This window comes from Cyprinodon tularosa, unplaced genomic scaffold, assembly GCF_016077235.1.
Source record: "Cyprinodon tularosa strain WSP-4 unplaced genomic scaffold, ASM1607723v1 ctg465, whole genome shotgun sequence".
Taxonomy (NCBI): Eukaryota; Metazoa; Chordata; class Actinopteri; order Cyprinodontiformes; family Cyprinodontidae; genus Cyprinodon; species Cyprinodon tularosa.
The window spans coordinates 99698-113890 of NW_024039191.1; the positions used below are offsets into that span (position 1 = coordinate 99698).

Here is a 14193-nt window from a genome sequence, read left to right on the forward strand (position 1 = left end):
CTGCATTGACCCTGCCCTTGATAAAACCCAGTGGACCAACACCAGCAGCTGACATGGCGCCCCAGACCATCACTGACTGTGGGGACTTGACACTGGACTTCTGGCATTTCCTCCAGTCTTTCTCCAGACTCTGGCACCTTGATTTCCAAATGACCTGCAGAACTGAGCAACAGTCCAGTGCTGCTTCTCTGTAGGTCAGGCGCCTCTGCTGCTGTTTCTGGTTCTAAAGTGGTTTGACCTGGGGAATGCGGAACCTGTAGCCCATTTCCTGCACACGCCTGTGCACGGTGACTCTGGATGTTTCTACTCCAGACTCAGTCCACTGCTTCTGCAGGTCCCCCAAGGTCTGGAATCGGCCCTTCTCCACAATCTTCCTCAGGGTCCGCTCACCTCTTCTCATTGTGCAGCCTTTTCTGCCACACTTTTTCCTTCCCACAGACTTCCCACAGAGGTGCCTTGATGCAGCACTCTGGGAGCAGCCTATTCATTCAGAAATATATTTCTGTGTCATTCCCTCTTGCTTGAGGATTTCAATGATGGCCTTCTGGACAGCAGTCTGACCCATGATTGGGGTTTTGAGTGATGAACCAGGCAGGGAGTTTTAAAGGCCTCAGGAATCTTTTGTAGGTGTTTAGAGTTAATTTGTTGCCACCATAACACCTCAGCAGAGCCACAGTCTGATTGCCTCCATGCCACACCGCATTGGCATTGAAACAGTCTTTTCTGCAAAAGGATTCCCGACCAAGTATTGAGTGCATAACTGTGCATAATTATTGAAGGTTGAGTTTTTTGTATTAAGAACACTTTTCTTTTATTGGTCCGATGAAATAGGCTAATTTTATGAGATAGGAATTTTGGGTTTTCATGAGCTGTATTCCAAATCATCAGTATTAAAACAATAAAAGACTTGAAATATTTCAGTCCACAACTTATAAATTCATTAAAACTGCTGCTTCACAAGCATCTTTTTTCTAAATGAAACTAAATAAAAATGCATGCTAAGCTTTCCATTAAGATACTGGATACAGCACCGTCTACTGGAAGCTGTTAAATAACGCTTTTAAACATTGCTCCTTGGCATCTTTCCAGGAAAATGGAATAGAATGGGTGCAGAAAGTATTCAGACCCCTTTAAAAGTTTCAATCTTTGTTTCATTGCAGCCATTTGCTAAAATCAAAAAGTTCATTTTATTTCTCATTAATGTACACTCAGCACCCAATCTTGACAGAAAAAACAGAAATGTAGAAATTTTTGCAAATTTATTAAACGAAAAACTTAAATATCAAATGGTCATAAGACCCTTTGCTGTGGCACATTAAACTCACATGCCGTCCATTTGTTCTGATTCTCCTTGAGATGGTTCTGCCCCGTCATTTGAGTCCAGTCGTGTTTAAATAAACTGATCGGACTTGATTAGAAAAGGAACACACCTGTCTATTTCATACCTTCCAGCTCACAGTACATGTCAGAGCAAACGAGAATCATGAGGTTGAAGGAACTGCCCAAGGAGCTCAGAGGCAGAATTGTGTCAGTGCACAGATCTGGCCAAGGTTACAAAAGAATTTCTGCAGCCCTCAAGGTTCCTAAGAGCACAGTGGCCTCCATAATCCTCAAAAGGAAGACATTTGGGACGACCAGAACTCTTCCTAGACCTGGTCATCTGGCCAAACTGAGCAATCATGGGAGAAGAGCCTTGATGAGAGAGGTAAAGAAGAACCCAAAGATCTCTGTGACTGAGCTCCAGAGATGCAATAGGGAGATGGGAGAATGTTTCACAGTCAACTATCACTGCAGCCCTCCACCAGTCAGGGCTTTATAGCAGAGGGGCGTAAATTCTAAGGGGTATGTGAGGAGAAAACCGGGCACTGCTCATCACCTGCTAAATAAAATCCCAACAATGAAACATGGTGGCGGCAGCATCATGCTATGAGGGTGTTTTTCAGCTGCAGCGACAGGACGAGTGGTTGCAATTAAAGGAAAGATTAATGCGGCCATGTACAGAGATATCCTGGGGAAAAAACCTCTTCCAGAATGCTCAGGACCTCAGATTGGGCCCGAGGATCACCTTCAAACAAGCACCCTAAGCACACAGCTAAAGTAACAAAGGAGTGGCTTGGGAACAACTCTGGCCATTCTTGACTGGCCCTAACCTAAACCTAATTGAGCATCTCTGGAGAGACCTGAAAATGGCCGTCCACCAACGCTCACCATCCAACCTGATAGAACTGGAGCTCTCTTCCCCATGAGGTCAGAGATCAGAACAAGGGAGAATGGCAGAGGATCCCCACATCCAGGAGTGAAAAACTTGTTGCATCATTACCAAGAATGGCTGCACTGGCACAAAAGAGTGCTTCAACTAATACTGAGCCAAGGGTTTGAATACTTATGACAATGTGATATTTGTTTTCCTCAATAAATTAGCAACAATTTCCTACATTTCCTACTTTTTTTTCTGTCAAGATGGGGTGTTGAGTTTATATTAATGAGAAATAAAATTAACTTGAATGATTTTAGCAAATGGCTGCAATGAATCAAAGAGTGGAAATTTTAAAGGGGTCTGAATACTTTCTGCACCCACTGTAAATCAAGATCACGTAATTTAGTCAAACTGATAAAATAATTGTTATTTTATTCTGACTCCTAAAGATGGATGAAATGCTCCCTCTAGCTTAGGAGCACATGTACTGCAGAACCAGCTCCTCCAGTAAATCTGCTGGGAAAGACATTAGTAACCAAGCACCTGAAACGAATCAAAGATGACGTGTTTAAAACACATAAATTATTTTAATTCAACTTGTTCTCTTTACATTTTAATGTAAGTCTAGTTTAACACAAGTTAAATGTTACAGATCACAGAAACAGGGGCGGATCTAGAAAAATATTTATGGGGTGGCAAGAGGGGGGCAGGAATTTTTGAGGAGTGGCAACATATGGCATTTGTTTACACTGAATTTAATCACAGTTATCAGTTTGGTGAGTAGTATGTACAGTAAGTGTTTCATTTGAAACAGTTCATATTAGAAATACATCGTACAATGTGATCTCACTTAATAGGAAATAGAAGAATGATAACACTACTTCTAGAGGGGCATTATCACAGGTATTAAGGTAAGACACAGGTGCTGAGTCGCAGATGTGTGAGATTGACTGTCAGAGAGGCAGCTTTGCAGCATTTGCAAGAAGAAACTATAGAAAGAAAAAGTTACCCATCAGAGATCTATGGACTGAGCTGTACTAAAGTGAGCATCACTACACAGTAGAAATAAATGGGTCAAGGCACCCAAACAAGGGACCAGACATCTATGTAATGTTTACTCTGAACACACATTTACCACATTTGTTCCTCAGTAACTTGACATACAGCAGTTACGGCAACATGAAAGGGACATTTCATGCATGTAGATATGCTGTAGATAGAGCTGCTGTATCAACAAATCAACAAAAAGGCAGGTACTGTATGTTACATCAAAATCTCCACAAATCTGAAAAGAAGCAACATAAAAATAAATTTTGCTTCCAGTCTGAAAAAGTACAAAACATTTTGTGAGTAGGTTCATACAGGTCATTTCTGGATAGATTCATACTATATATACAAAAAAAAGAAACAATACTGCTTCATATTAAGCAGGATTTACACCAGTATCACATTTTTAACTTTACTTTTGACAATTTTGGTTTTATTAAAAGGAAATATCAGATTTTCTCAGGTGCCAAAACAAAATGTAGCAGCTCAGTAAAGGCTCACCAAAGAGCATAAAATAAAGTTGACATGACTATTAACAGCTGAATGCGACAATTTCCATGTTGCTCAGCAAAACACTTCACAAATGTATTAGATCCAATGCCTTTGTGCGTTTTGATTTGAGTACAACCAAACTCATCGTCTCTTTTCTGTCATAGTTGACCGAAAATATGTCTTTATGAGGCTGAGACATCAGGCCTAACTAACATCATAGTGAAGAGAATAAATGTTCTGCAACCTGATTTTTATCATCTTAAAATCAGCATTGCAGCTATGCTAGCAACATTGTGCTTTCATTATGATTTAATTTCTCGATAGATAGTTAATCAGTTTTACCTGTTTCATCCCGTGTCTCCTCTCCCCATCACCCCTGGCTCCCTCGCTTTGCCTCATTCGGTTTTAAAAACAAATCATTCTCAGTCGCTCTTGCGTCATGTCGTGCTGCATTCACTGCAGTCCGACATTGGAAATTAGCGGTCATAATTCTCAAATTATCCATAATTTATAAGCCTGGCCACCCCTACCACCAACTGGGGTGGCAGCAGGGGTGGCAAGGCTGTCATTTAGGGAGGCATTTGCCACCCTATGCCACCCCAGTAGATCCGCCTATGCACAGAAATATAACTCTTACTCACTTAAAATTGTACTTGACCTGAAAAGTTTATTTTTTGTAAAAACAAGAAAACATTTTTTAAAAGGCAGATGAGTTAACCAACCCTGTCTTTGAAACCAGGCTGGTATTTTTATGTCACAGTCTTCTTAAAATGGTTGACATTAAAAACATTTTTCATGCCTCTGAGCTTAAGTCAATGGTTGACCTTTGTGGCAGTGATATTCTCTCTTGTCTGGGCTTTAAAACGAATTAATGTACAGAATTACATTTTAAACATATAACATTGGTTTTTACACCTTAAGAGACACCTTCCTGAAATGAGCCAAATGCAGAAGTAAATCTGTGCTGCAGACGTCCATTTTCCTCCACTCACCCAAAGTTGCTATTTGAAACCCCCTCCCCAGCTTTGTCTAGATGCTAACAACTAGCCCAGGCAACTCCATCATCCTATAAAGAAGGAAGGCAACATGTCCAAGGCTGAATCCGTTCTTCCTACGGATGTATCCTGTACGTTACCATCTTGTCAGGATGAAGTAGGACCAGCTGTTCTGTCCCTCTTGTCCTCTATCCAGATCCGCACGGACGGACCTCTCAACCTCGAAGGAGGGATCCACTTTTTTTCCAAGTTTATTACCACTTTGGATCAACAAGAGCCTACTGTTATCCAAGAGTTATGGTTCTGGCTTAAAGATGCAAGCACCACCACTTTGATGAAGGAGGAGGAAAAGATGAAACCCTGAGGTCAAGCCAGGAACCCACAGTCCAAAAATCAGGGCAAACTGAAAGGCAGTTTAGGATTAGAGTCCTATTTGTGGACACATCTGCTGCTTTGGGTCAGACAGATTCATCCCTTGAACACCTTGGATAAAACCTAAAGTTCTTAGAAAAGCATGTGGACTGAGGATGCACTCAGCAGCTTCTTGGGCGGGGGGGGCGGTGTGTTAAGATCTGCAGACACAGAAGGTGATTTGTACCAGAACGCAAACTAAGCAAATCCATTTTTTCCCCCTGCCACATAAAGTGGTTGTATCTCAGTGACGGTATAACAAACCCAAGCTTTCCCACAGACTGAACCTCTAGTTTCTCCAGTTTTCCTTTTCTTCCATGTGATACAGCAGCAGGAAAGAGAAACATGTCCATGATAACTAGGGTTGTCAAAAGTATCGAAACTCAAAAAAGTATCGATACTGAAATGTTGTATCCGGATACAATACTCGTTTTTAAAAGTATCGATACAGTGCTACCACCAGTGGCACCTAAGCAGTCATTCAGCTAAAGTGCAGAATAGAGGAAAATGCACTTTCTGAACACTGTGTGATTGAATAATTCTGTGCACTTTTCAGTTTCAGACTTTTTTTGTAACAGGTGCAGCTGCTGAGAATTATTTTTGTTTCTTAACCAGTTTGGCTTTATACGTTTTTTATCAAGCTTGCTTAATATTGTGCACAGCATAAAACCTTTATTGTATTTATTTATTGTATTTTATTTATTAATGAAAATATTTCTGTAGAATTTTTGAGACTTTGTTTTTATCCTTGTGGTATCGAAAATGGTATCGAGTATCGAATATTTTCCTTAGTATCGGTATCGAGTTGAAAAGTTTAGTATCGTGACAACCCTAATGATAACACACCAGGGGTCTATTTCATTAAGCAGGTTTAACAAATTCAGATTCAAATCCGCAACTCTAAATTGATCCAACCAAAAAACGTGGGAACTCTGAGTGTTCGGCTGCTATCAATTAGTTCAATCGATTTTAACTAGGTCCACTCAGAGTTAAATGCTGATAATGTGAAAAACCATTATCAGTGGAGCACCGATTCAACAAGTCACCATGACAACAGGCAACGGGAAATGCCTATTTCCCCCCCACTGGAACTAGAGATTTTGATGCAGAAATGCAAAGATATCGAAAAGGAGAATGTGTTTAAAAGACAGAGAAACATTGCTACAGCTCCAAAGGAGAGGAAGATGGCAAAGGAGAAGATTGTTGCTTGAGTTAATGCAGTGGGCTATGGCAGGCCATAACAGACCAGACCAGACCAGACCAGGTTAGCTCTGGAAGAATGTTACTATGGCGACTGAATCAGAGGTTGAGGAAACTCTCTTTGTGAAGCTGAAAAGTCAGTTTCCCTGTTCAGGTTTAGACTGCTTAGAGTTTTCTATAAACCTGCTTCATGAAATGGACACCAGACTGCAGGACAGATGGAACAATAGGAGATGGTTGGATAATAATTTGCCATGCGGCAGAAACAGTTCTGGATCGTTTCATCTCTGTAACAGATTTGAAGGACAGTTAATAAAAAAAAGAAGAGAAAAATGAGGTCAGATGCCGAACTCTCTATTCCTGCATGGCAACGGTAGGATAGATGTGGGTCACTGCCTTGGTCAAGCTGGAGGGTTGTCTTTCACCAGTGCCTGGTCTCGATCAGCTCGGACCGCAGGCTAAGCCTCTTCAGAGTCTCATATCCAACCACGATGAGCACAGAGGTGGGTGTGGAGGAAATGATGCGAGCCGACAGCCCTTTGGTAACCATCCAGACGCCCTCCTCCGCCAGCAGCAGCTTGAACGTCTCCACCACAGACGATCGGCCCTCCACCTTGGAGGAAGAGAGGATGTTTGATTAGAAGATAAACATAGTTAAGGGTTTTTCTCTCAAAGAGAAACAAGGTTTAAAGCAGGTTAAAGGAAGCGCTTCCAGATTAGGGTTCTGTTATTTTTTTAATTAATTTTTTCTACATGAGTGAAAGCCTCTTATTTTGACATATAAGCATGAGGATACATTTCAGGTAACAAGGATAAACCTGTCTGGTGTGTTTGAGTTCATTGTCAACATAGACGTAAGCAGATTGATTTATACGATCGTTCTCAGTGTAAAAATAAAAGGAGAATTATTAAAGCTGCAGTATAACATACCGTAATCTAGTGTGGATCATATGAAAGAAGAGAAAGGTTTTAGGTTCTGGCTGAATTATGATTTTTGATGTAATATTTCCTTAATTTCAGGGAGGGGTTTGGTTTTCTATCCAAGGATTATTTTTTGTACTAGTGGTTCCTACTGTAGAATGGGAGGCAGATCTTTTAGTTATCAGGCTCCTCTCCTGTGGAACCAACTACCAGTTTTAGTCCGTGAGGCAGACACCCTGTCTACTTTTAAGGCTAGGCTTAAAACTTTCCTTTTTGATAAAGCTTATAGTTAGAGTGGCTCAGGTTATCCTGAGATATCTCTATAGTTATGCTGCTATAGGCTTGGACTTCTGGAGGACATAGGGACCCCCATTTAATCATTCTGCTTCATTCTCTCTCTATTCTCTTATTCTGTAGAATCTGTTAGTTCAATCTCTAACGTTCTGCTCTCTCTAGGATTTTTCTCATAGTAGTTTCATCTTGTCTGTTCCTGTTTGGCTGTGACTCCATCCTGGAGAGAAATATCAGCTGTGCTGCTTCTATCAACACCTTTGTTTATAGATGCTGGAGATCGGCCTGTTTTCCAGTGTGGTCCTGTGACTGGGTGGATGTGCTCTCTTCATCCTCTGGCATGGGAGCTGGCTCGGAGCTCGTCTGCCTGGCTGTGTGTTTCCTGGACGGGGCCGCCTGTGGAGCTGCTTTTTGTGTCTCTGCTTCTGTCTCCTTGAACCCCAGTCGGCCTCAGCAGATGGCCGCTCACACTGAGCCTGCTTCTTCTGGAGGTTTCTACCTGTTCAAAGGGAGTTTTTCCTCTCCACTGTCGCTACAAGCATGCTTAGTGTGAGGGATTGCCTTCGAGTCAATGCAATCAACTGGTTTTCCTTAGATAGAAAACTTTGTATCAATTTGACTGGATGATCTGGTTGAACTGTAAAGTGCCTTGAGATGACATGTGTTGTGAATTTGGCGCTATAGAAATAAACTGAGTTGAGTTGAGTTGTTTTCATGACGTTCTGGCCACATGATGGGAATCCTTCCCTCCATCCTGTTGTTGCCATCATGAGAGAGTTTTGCCTGATAAGACCATTTCTAAATGAATAAAGCTGTTTGTTGAACCTGCTAAGCTTTATATTTAAGAAGATGTGTACATTCAATTCTGGAGCTTCTGACACATTTAATAGTGGTAAAAAAGGAACTTTGTTACCTTGTGCTTCTAAAAACAATCTTGACGTTTAGCTCCAGATCGAACTACCCAAACCCATGTGTTGTCACATCAGAGGATGACCTCTGGTGGCTACCATGCTGTTGCCTGGAGGAGCTGCTCCTGTACTGAGCTCTGTTGCCAAATATGCCGTGTGGAAAACCACATTGGAAATGTGTGTGATCCAAATAGCCTCTTAGCTTTATTATCCGTTTTAGTCATCCAAGTGTCCAGGTCTGACTTCCTTTCTGGCTCATATGTTTATTTGTTTTGTGTGCTTTTTTCTGTCAAAATGGCAGATAGGACAGGGCCGTCCATCAGGCAGCAGCACCAAGGAGCTTCATTGTTCACAAGCTTATTTGGTTTTGTTCTGTCTCTCAGGTATGAACAATACATATCAAACATTTACCTCGTGAGATTTGTAAGTTCACCGACTCTCGAAAATACATCTTGGAAGAAAAACAAAGATGGCTGCTCTGGCTTTAACTTGTTACCCTCTTTTTTTTTTTAAGCCAGCAAAATGAGGCGATTGGTGCTTTTATGAATAAGAGGGTGTTTGCTGGTCCCCCCTGACCGGATTTGATAAGAGTTTGATTTATCAGTCAACTCTGCGAAACAAACCAAGAATGGGATACGTCACAGCTGCTACTGCTGCTGTGATTGGCTAAGAACTCAACATTTATTCATCTGTTGACTGATAAAAAATTTTTTATTCTGTTTATTTCTATAGCTCCAATTCATAACACCTCATCTAAAGGCACTTTACAGTTCAACCAGATCATACAGTCAATTCGATTCAAAGTTTTCTATCTAAAGGAAACCAGTTGATTGCATCCACTTATTGACTCGAAGGCAATCCCTCACACTAAGCATGCTTGCAGCGACCGTGGAGAGGAAAAACTCCCTTTGAACAGGAAGAAACCTCCAGCAGAACCAGGCTCAGTGTGAGCGGCCATCTGCTGAGGCCCACTGGGGTTCAAGGACACCGTTTTTTGCCTGGTCATTCCCTAAAATTCCTTTTCTGGAAATGTTTTCTTACAGAGACATTTATGGAACATTCATCATTCCGGTGAAGTTCTTTATTCACAAAGCTAAATACCTTAAAGTCCAACCCAAGTTTTCTGTGTTTCACAATAATCATTTTGTTATACTTCCAGGCCCTTAAAGCAATATTTTGGTCACATAAATCTGACCAAAAGAACGAGACCCCCCCAGCGAAACATGGTGGCTGGCTTCAAATTGTCCTCAAAATAGAGACGGCTCATTCCTTCATGGGGGGTGTGCTTTAGAATCCAGTATTAATCCTATGATGGCTGCTTATTTGGAAACTTTTTTTTAGGATGTTCTGGTCCCTTCCTAGGATGAACTCCAGATGCTGCCATCTTCCTTTTTTTCCATTGAACCTGCTAGCCTTATTGGCTATTTTGTTCTTAAGTGGAAAAGCCAATGGCAAACTTGCATGGACCCAAACCCATCATAAGACGCTTCAATCTTTCCTCTGAAAGCAGCTTTCTGACTTGCATCCTGAGGTTCAGTCAGGAGCTACCAAATCTACAGATCTGAGGTTTGAATATGAACATTTCTTATAAAATGCTGAGTGATGAATTCTTTGTCATAATTACAAAGAAGTCCTGTAATCATGTACATGGTCCCATTGGTCTGTGGAATGTATGCAAAGGTGCCAACCTGGACTCTTGCACGGACAACATCCATGGGGTTTGTGATGGTGGAGGCGGTAGCTGCTGCCATTGGTCCGGCCACAGCCTGCAGGATCAGGTGGGGACACCCACTCGGTGCCATTAAGGACAGTTTTTCTAGAAAAACACACCATATTAAACAGATTGATCATGCTGAGTAAGAGAGCTGGTTGTTGATTCAGAAGACATTTTGTCTGGTTTGTTCATCTGTGTCAGTGCTGGCAGAACACACTGAACCAATGGGTGTATTTACCTCCATAAAAGTGATAAAAAGGCCACCAGAGGGCGCTGTTGGGGATGTATGTGAGCAGCGACGCTACATAACCCCTGTAGAACCCTCTGAAACCATCCGCTGCCAGTATCTGCACTGTTATGTCCCGCGTTTGCCCGAAGGTAGGCTTGCATTTGGTTGTGGCAAGCATCACCTTGGGTTTGACCTTGAAGCGGGTCAGATGTTCCCCCTGCCCCTGCATCATCAGGTGCTGGGACACTATATCGATGGGAACGGTGATGGTCTGGGCCACCAGCGACGCCGCTCCTCCGGCCACCACTGACTTGACCGTGTTGCTCGGTGAGTAGTTCGACGTGTACTTGCGCACCAGTTCATAGGTGGTGATGTACGCCTGTCCTGAGATCAGAGTGAAGGTGTTGACCATGAAGCCTCGGTAGAGGCCTCCAATGCCTTCCGTTCGCAGGATCTTGCAGAAAGCATCAAAGGTGCCTGAGTATAAGGCCTTCCCTTTCTGCACCTGCAGCCGGGTCCGGATCAGGCTGGCTGGATAAACGGTGGCCCTGGTGGTCAATGTCATGAATACACCTAGGGAGTAGAACTTCCTCTTGTCCAAATCCTCCCATTCAATGATCTTGAGGGAACCTTTCTGTTGCATGCTGCCGTCAGGCTTTGAAGCCACAGCTACGCTGTCCTAAACCTCAGTGCTTCCATACCTGCAAAGAACAGAATTATTGAATGAATCAGAAGATGTAACATCTTTTTTCCTTCCATTCATCTCTGCCTTTCTCTACTTCCACCTATTTTTTTTCATAGTCGTTCAGACAGCAGCAGACCAAAGCAAATCAGCTGGGATTAAAACAGATGAAAACCTCATTATATAAAAGCGTTATAAAAAAAAGCAATATAAAAGCATTCATGCAGCTGGAAATTACACCCAAAATCTAAAATGGGTTTTAATGAATTGCGATGTCATAGATCATTAACAGAAGAAAGCAAAGCATGTTTTTCTTTTTTAACCATCAGAAAACCTGAGTGTTTAATGCAACTAAAACTAAATCAGCCTGGTGTCCTTTGCAGTCTTAAGTTGCTTTTCTTCCACATATTTTCCTGTCCACTCTGACAGCTTCTTCTGTCCCACTAAGGTGAACCACTGTCACACTGGTAAACTCTGGATTTTTGATGATGGGTTGGACTGTTGGACCATTTAACCAAAAGATCGACCCATGTAGTTTTTCTTGGCTGATGCCAATACCACTTACCGTATATTGACATCTTTCTAACTGAACATGCTGCCAATATTTTTGGACTGATTCCAAAAATATTGAATATAGCTGTTTATTCAATATTGCATGCATATGCCAATGCATATGCCTGCATATGCATTGGTCGATTACTAATTTCATACAGAATGGTTTGCATCCAGAATGTGTGGGATCTGCAGATATGTTACGCCCCCTCCTGACCATAGACCCCCTACATGACCTGGATGCAGGGGGTGATATAGGAAATTTTGGGTCCTAGGCAAAGTCAGGCAGGGGGCCCTCCGAATTGAGAAGACAACACATAAAACAGATCCATTATACAGATAGAGAAATGTTAATAGAATAGACATACGTTATTTGTTCTACGCTTTGTCCCTCTCTACTTGTTATTTTCCTCTCTGTTTTGTACTCAGCTGACTTTTCATGCTGTCTCAAAAGCAATGATTGCTACGGAAGAGGATTAGGGCCACTGGAAAAAAAAAAGTTAACTGATTTTTAAATTTTATTTCAGTCTAGTATGGGGAAAAAAGTCAGAATTCTGACTTTAATCTCAGAATTCTGACTTTAATCTCAGAATTCTGACTTTTTTATTGTCAGAATTCTAAGATTAAAGTCAGAATTCAGACTTTTTTCCGCATACTAAACTGAAATAAAATTTAAAATCAGTCGTCGAGGAACGAGGAAAGGATCCAGTTCATCCCCAACTGCAGTAAAGCAATATCCAACCATAGAAGACCAATCAGTCCTGTAAACGTTTTATCCATCAATCAATAACGTGTTTTTATGTTTTGAAGGAAGAAGGAAGCACGTGCCAGTCGCAGCGTGGTATTCCCAGCTTCGACATTTCCGTTCCAATAACTCAGCAGCGGAACAGCCTTTCTACAAAACCAACAACTCACTCCAGTCGCAGCAAAGTTACACTCATGTTGTTCTCTAAAGGGGACGTCTTTCGCACTAGAGGCTAGGCATTGCTCTCCATGCGCTGTGACCGCGCAGGGACCGTCTGCAAGTTGCAACACCGAAAAAAAACGTGAAAAATAAATTCAATCGCTATACAAAGGACACGTGTAGTGTAATCAAAAGCAAACTTCTGATCTTAAGTTTTGTCCGGAATTGAAGGTATCACTTTTAAATGGTTTCAAGAAGACTAAAGTAACGAAACGGTTATTTCGTTCCACGTGGCAGACCCTTCAAAATAAATCCCCCTCGAGCTGAAACAACAAACTGAAGAAGACTTTCTTGTCCAAGATCCACAATGCGATTATGTCACCTGACGAAACCAATCGAACTCACCCGAAGAGTCACGTAGCTCACCGGTCCTTGGAGTCTGATGAGTCGAGTTAATGAATTACATTTGGACGGCCTGTTCTGCTGCTGCTGCTCATGTCTTCCGTCCATTAACCGTTCTCTGCACAAACACAGAAAAGGTGAAAGGTCAGCAGCCTTCGCTTTTCATCTACACACCCCTAAACTGCTACCCTACTTTAAATTAGAAAACGCGATAAAAAAAAAAAAACAGACAATCTGCTCGGATTCATGTAACTGAAATATTTACTTTGTCAGATGTTTGTGTAATTGAGCGAAGGTGATGCATTCACGGTCATGTCGGGATCCTACACAAGACACACTCAACACAATTACAAGTACGGTGTTGTGGTATACAAAAATACCTTTTCGATTCTAAATATAAACACCCCACACCCACCCACCCCAAATTAATCAATAAGATATATAGATTACCTTGTGACATACAGTCTAGTTCTTCCGGGATACATTTTACAATTATAGCTGGTAAAAGATTGGAACAATTTGGTAACTAGATTTACAAAAGATTAAAAAAGGATTTGTTAAAATGATGCCAAAGTTTTCAGATAATAGCAATAAACTTTTGTTCATTTCACTAGTTACCGTCCAACAAACAAATAGTCCGAGATGCCTTGAAAGCACCGGGTATGGCATCACATCGCAACACAATTTTTAAAGACACAGCGCCATTGGTGAGCTCTGTCAACATTGGCTTTAAACATGACAGCAAGATCTGTGCCTAATATTTGTAATTTTTCTTTCTCGTTATTTTTTTGACAGTGTCGCATAATAGGGAATTTAAAACTTCACTCGTGTGATACTTTATCTTATATTGATTTAATTAATCCATTCATTTAGTCTGAAATCGTTCGCTTAACAATTCTAACGCTCACTTTAGTTAATGGTAAGTTTGATCATTGCAATGCAAAACTCTCCAGTCAGGAACGATTCCAGACTCTGGAAGAGGTGTAGAGTTTTCATTTCTATCTATCTGACTTTTATGTTTTAATCATGTTTGCACAAAAAGTCTTCGAAACAAGGTAAAATAGATCTTCCAGATGATGCATGAAACTTTTTCGAAAAAAAAAAGTGGAATAAATATAGAAGATAATAAAGGTGACAAATTTTAAACAAATGTATTTATATTGAGCACATTCAATTGCAAGAGATGTAAGCTGAAATCACTGTATATTGCAGGGGGAACGATTCCTCTCTCTCGCCTGGGACAACCCC

The 14193-nt window shown here is 41.4% G+C and overlaps 1 protein-coding gene across 1 annotated transcript; it reads right to left on the reverse strand.

Annotated features, from left to right (window-relative positions):
* Nucleotides 1-6391: 6391 nt before the first annotated feature.
* slc25a44a (solute carrier family 25 member 44a) lies at nucleotides 6392-13055 on the reverse strand. Its single transcript, XM_038301324.1, has 4 exons — nucleotides 12949-13055; nucleotides 10415-11106; nucleotides 10151-10278; nucleotides 6392-6955 (listed from the first exon to the last, which is right to left on the reverse strand). Exons 2-4 carry the CDS (start codon nucleotides 11046-11048, stop codon nucleotides 6764-6766), a joined length of 954 nt encoding a protein of 317 aa, XP_038157252.1. The 5' UTR covers nucleotides 11049-11106; nucleotides 12949-13055; the 3' UTR covers nucleotides 6392-6763.
* Nucleotides 13056-14193: the final 1138 nt, after the last annotated feature.

Bases quoted from the DNA above. Each gene is read 5' to 3' on its own strand.
- slc25a44a (XM_038301324.1), bottom strand. From the start codon at position 11,048: ATGCAACAGAAAGGTTCCCTCAAGATCATTGAATGGGAGGATTTGGAC. The intron at 10,279-10,414 runs GTAAATACACCC...GTGTTTTTCTAG, and splicing joins TTTTTATCACTTTTATGGAG to AAAAACTGTCCTTAATGGCA. The intron at 6,956-10,150 runs GTTGGCACCTTT...TCTTCCTCCAAG, and splicing joins TTGTCCGTGCAAGAGTCCAG to GTGGAGGGCCGATCGTCTGT.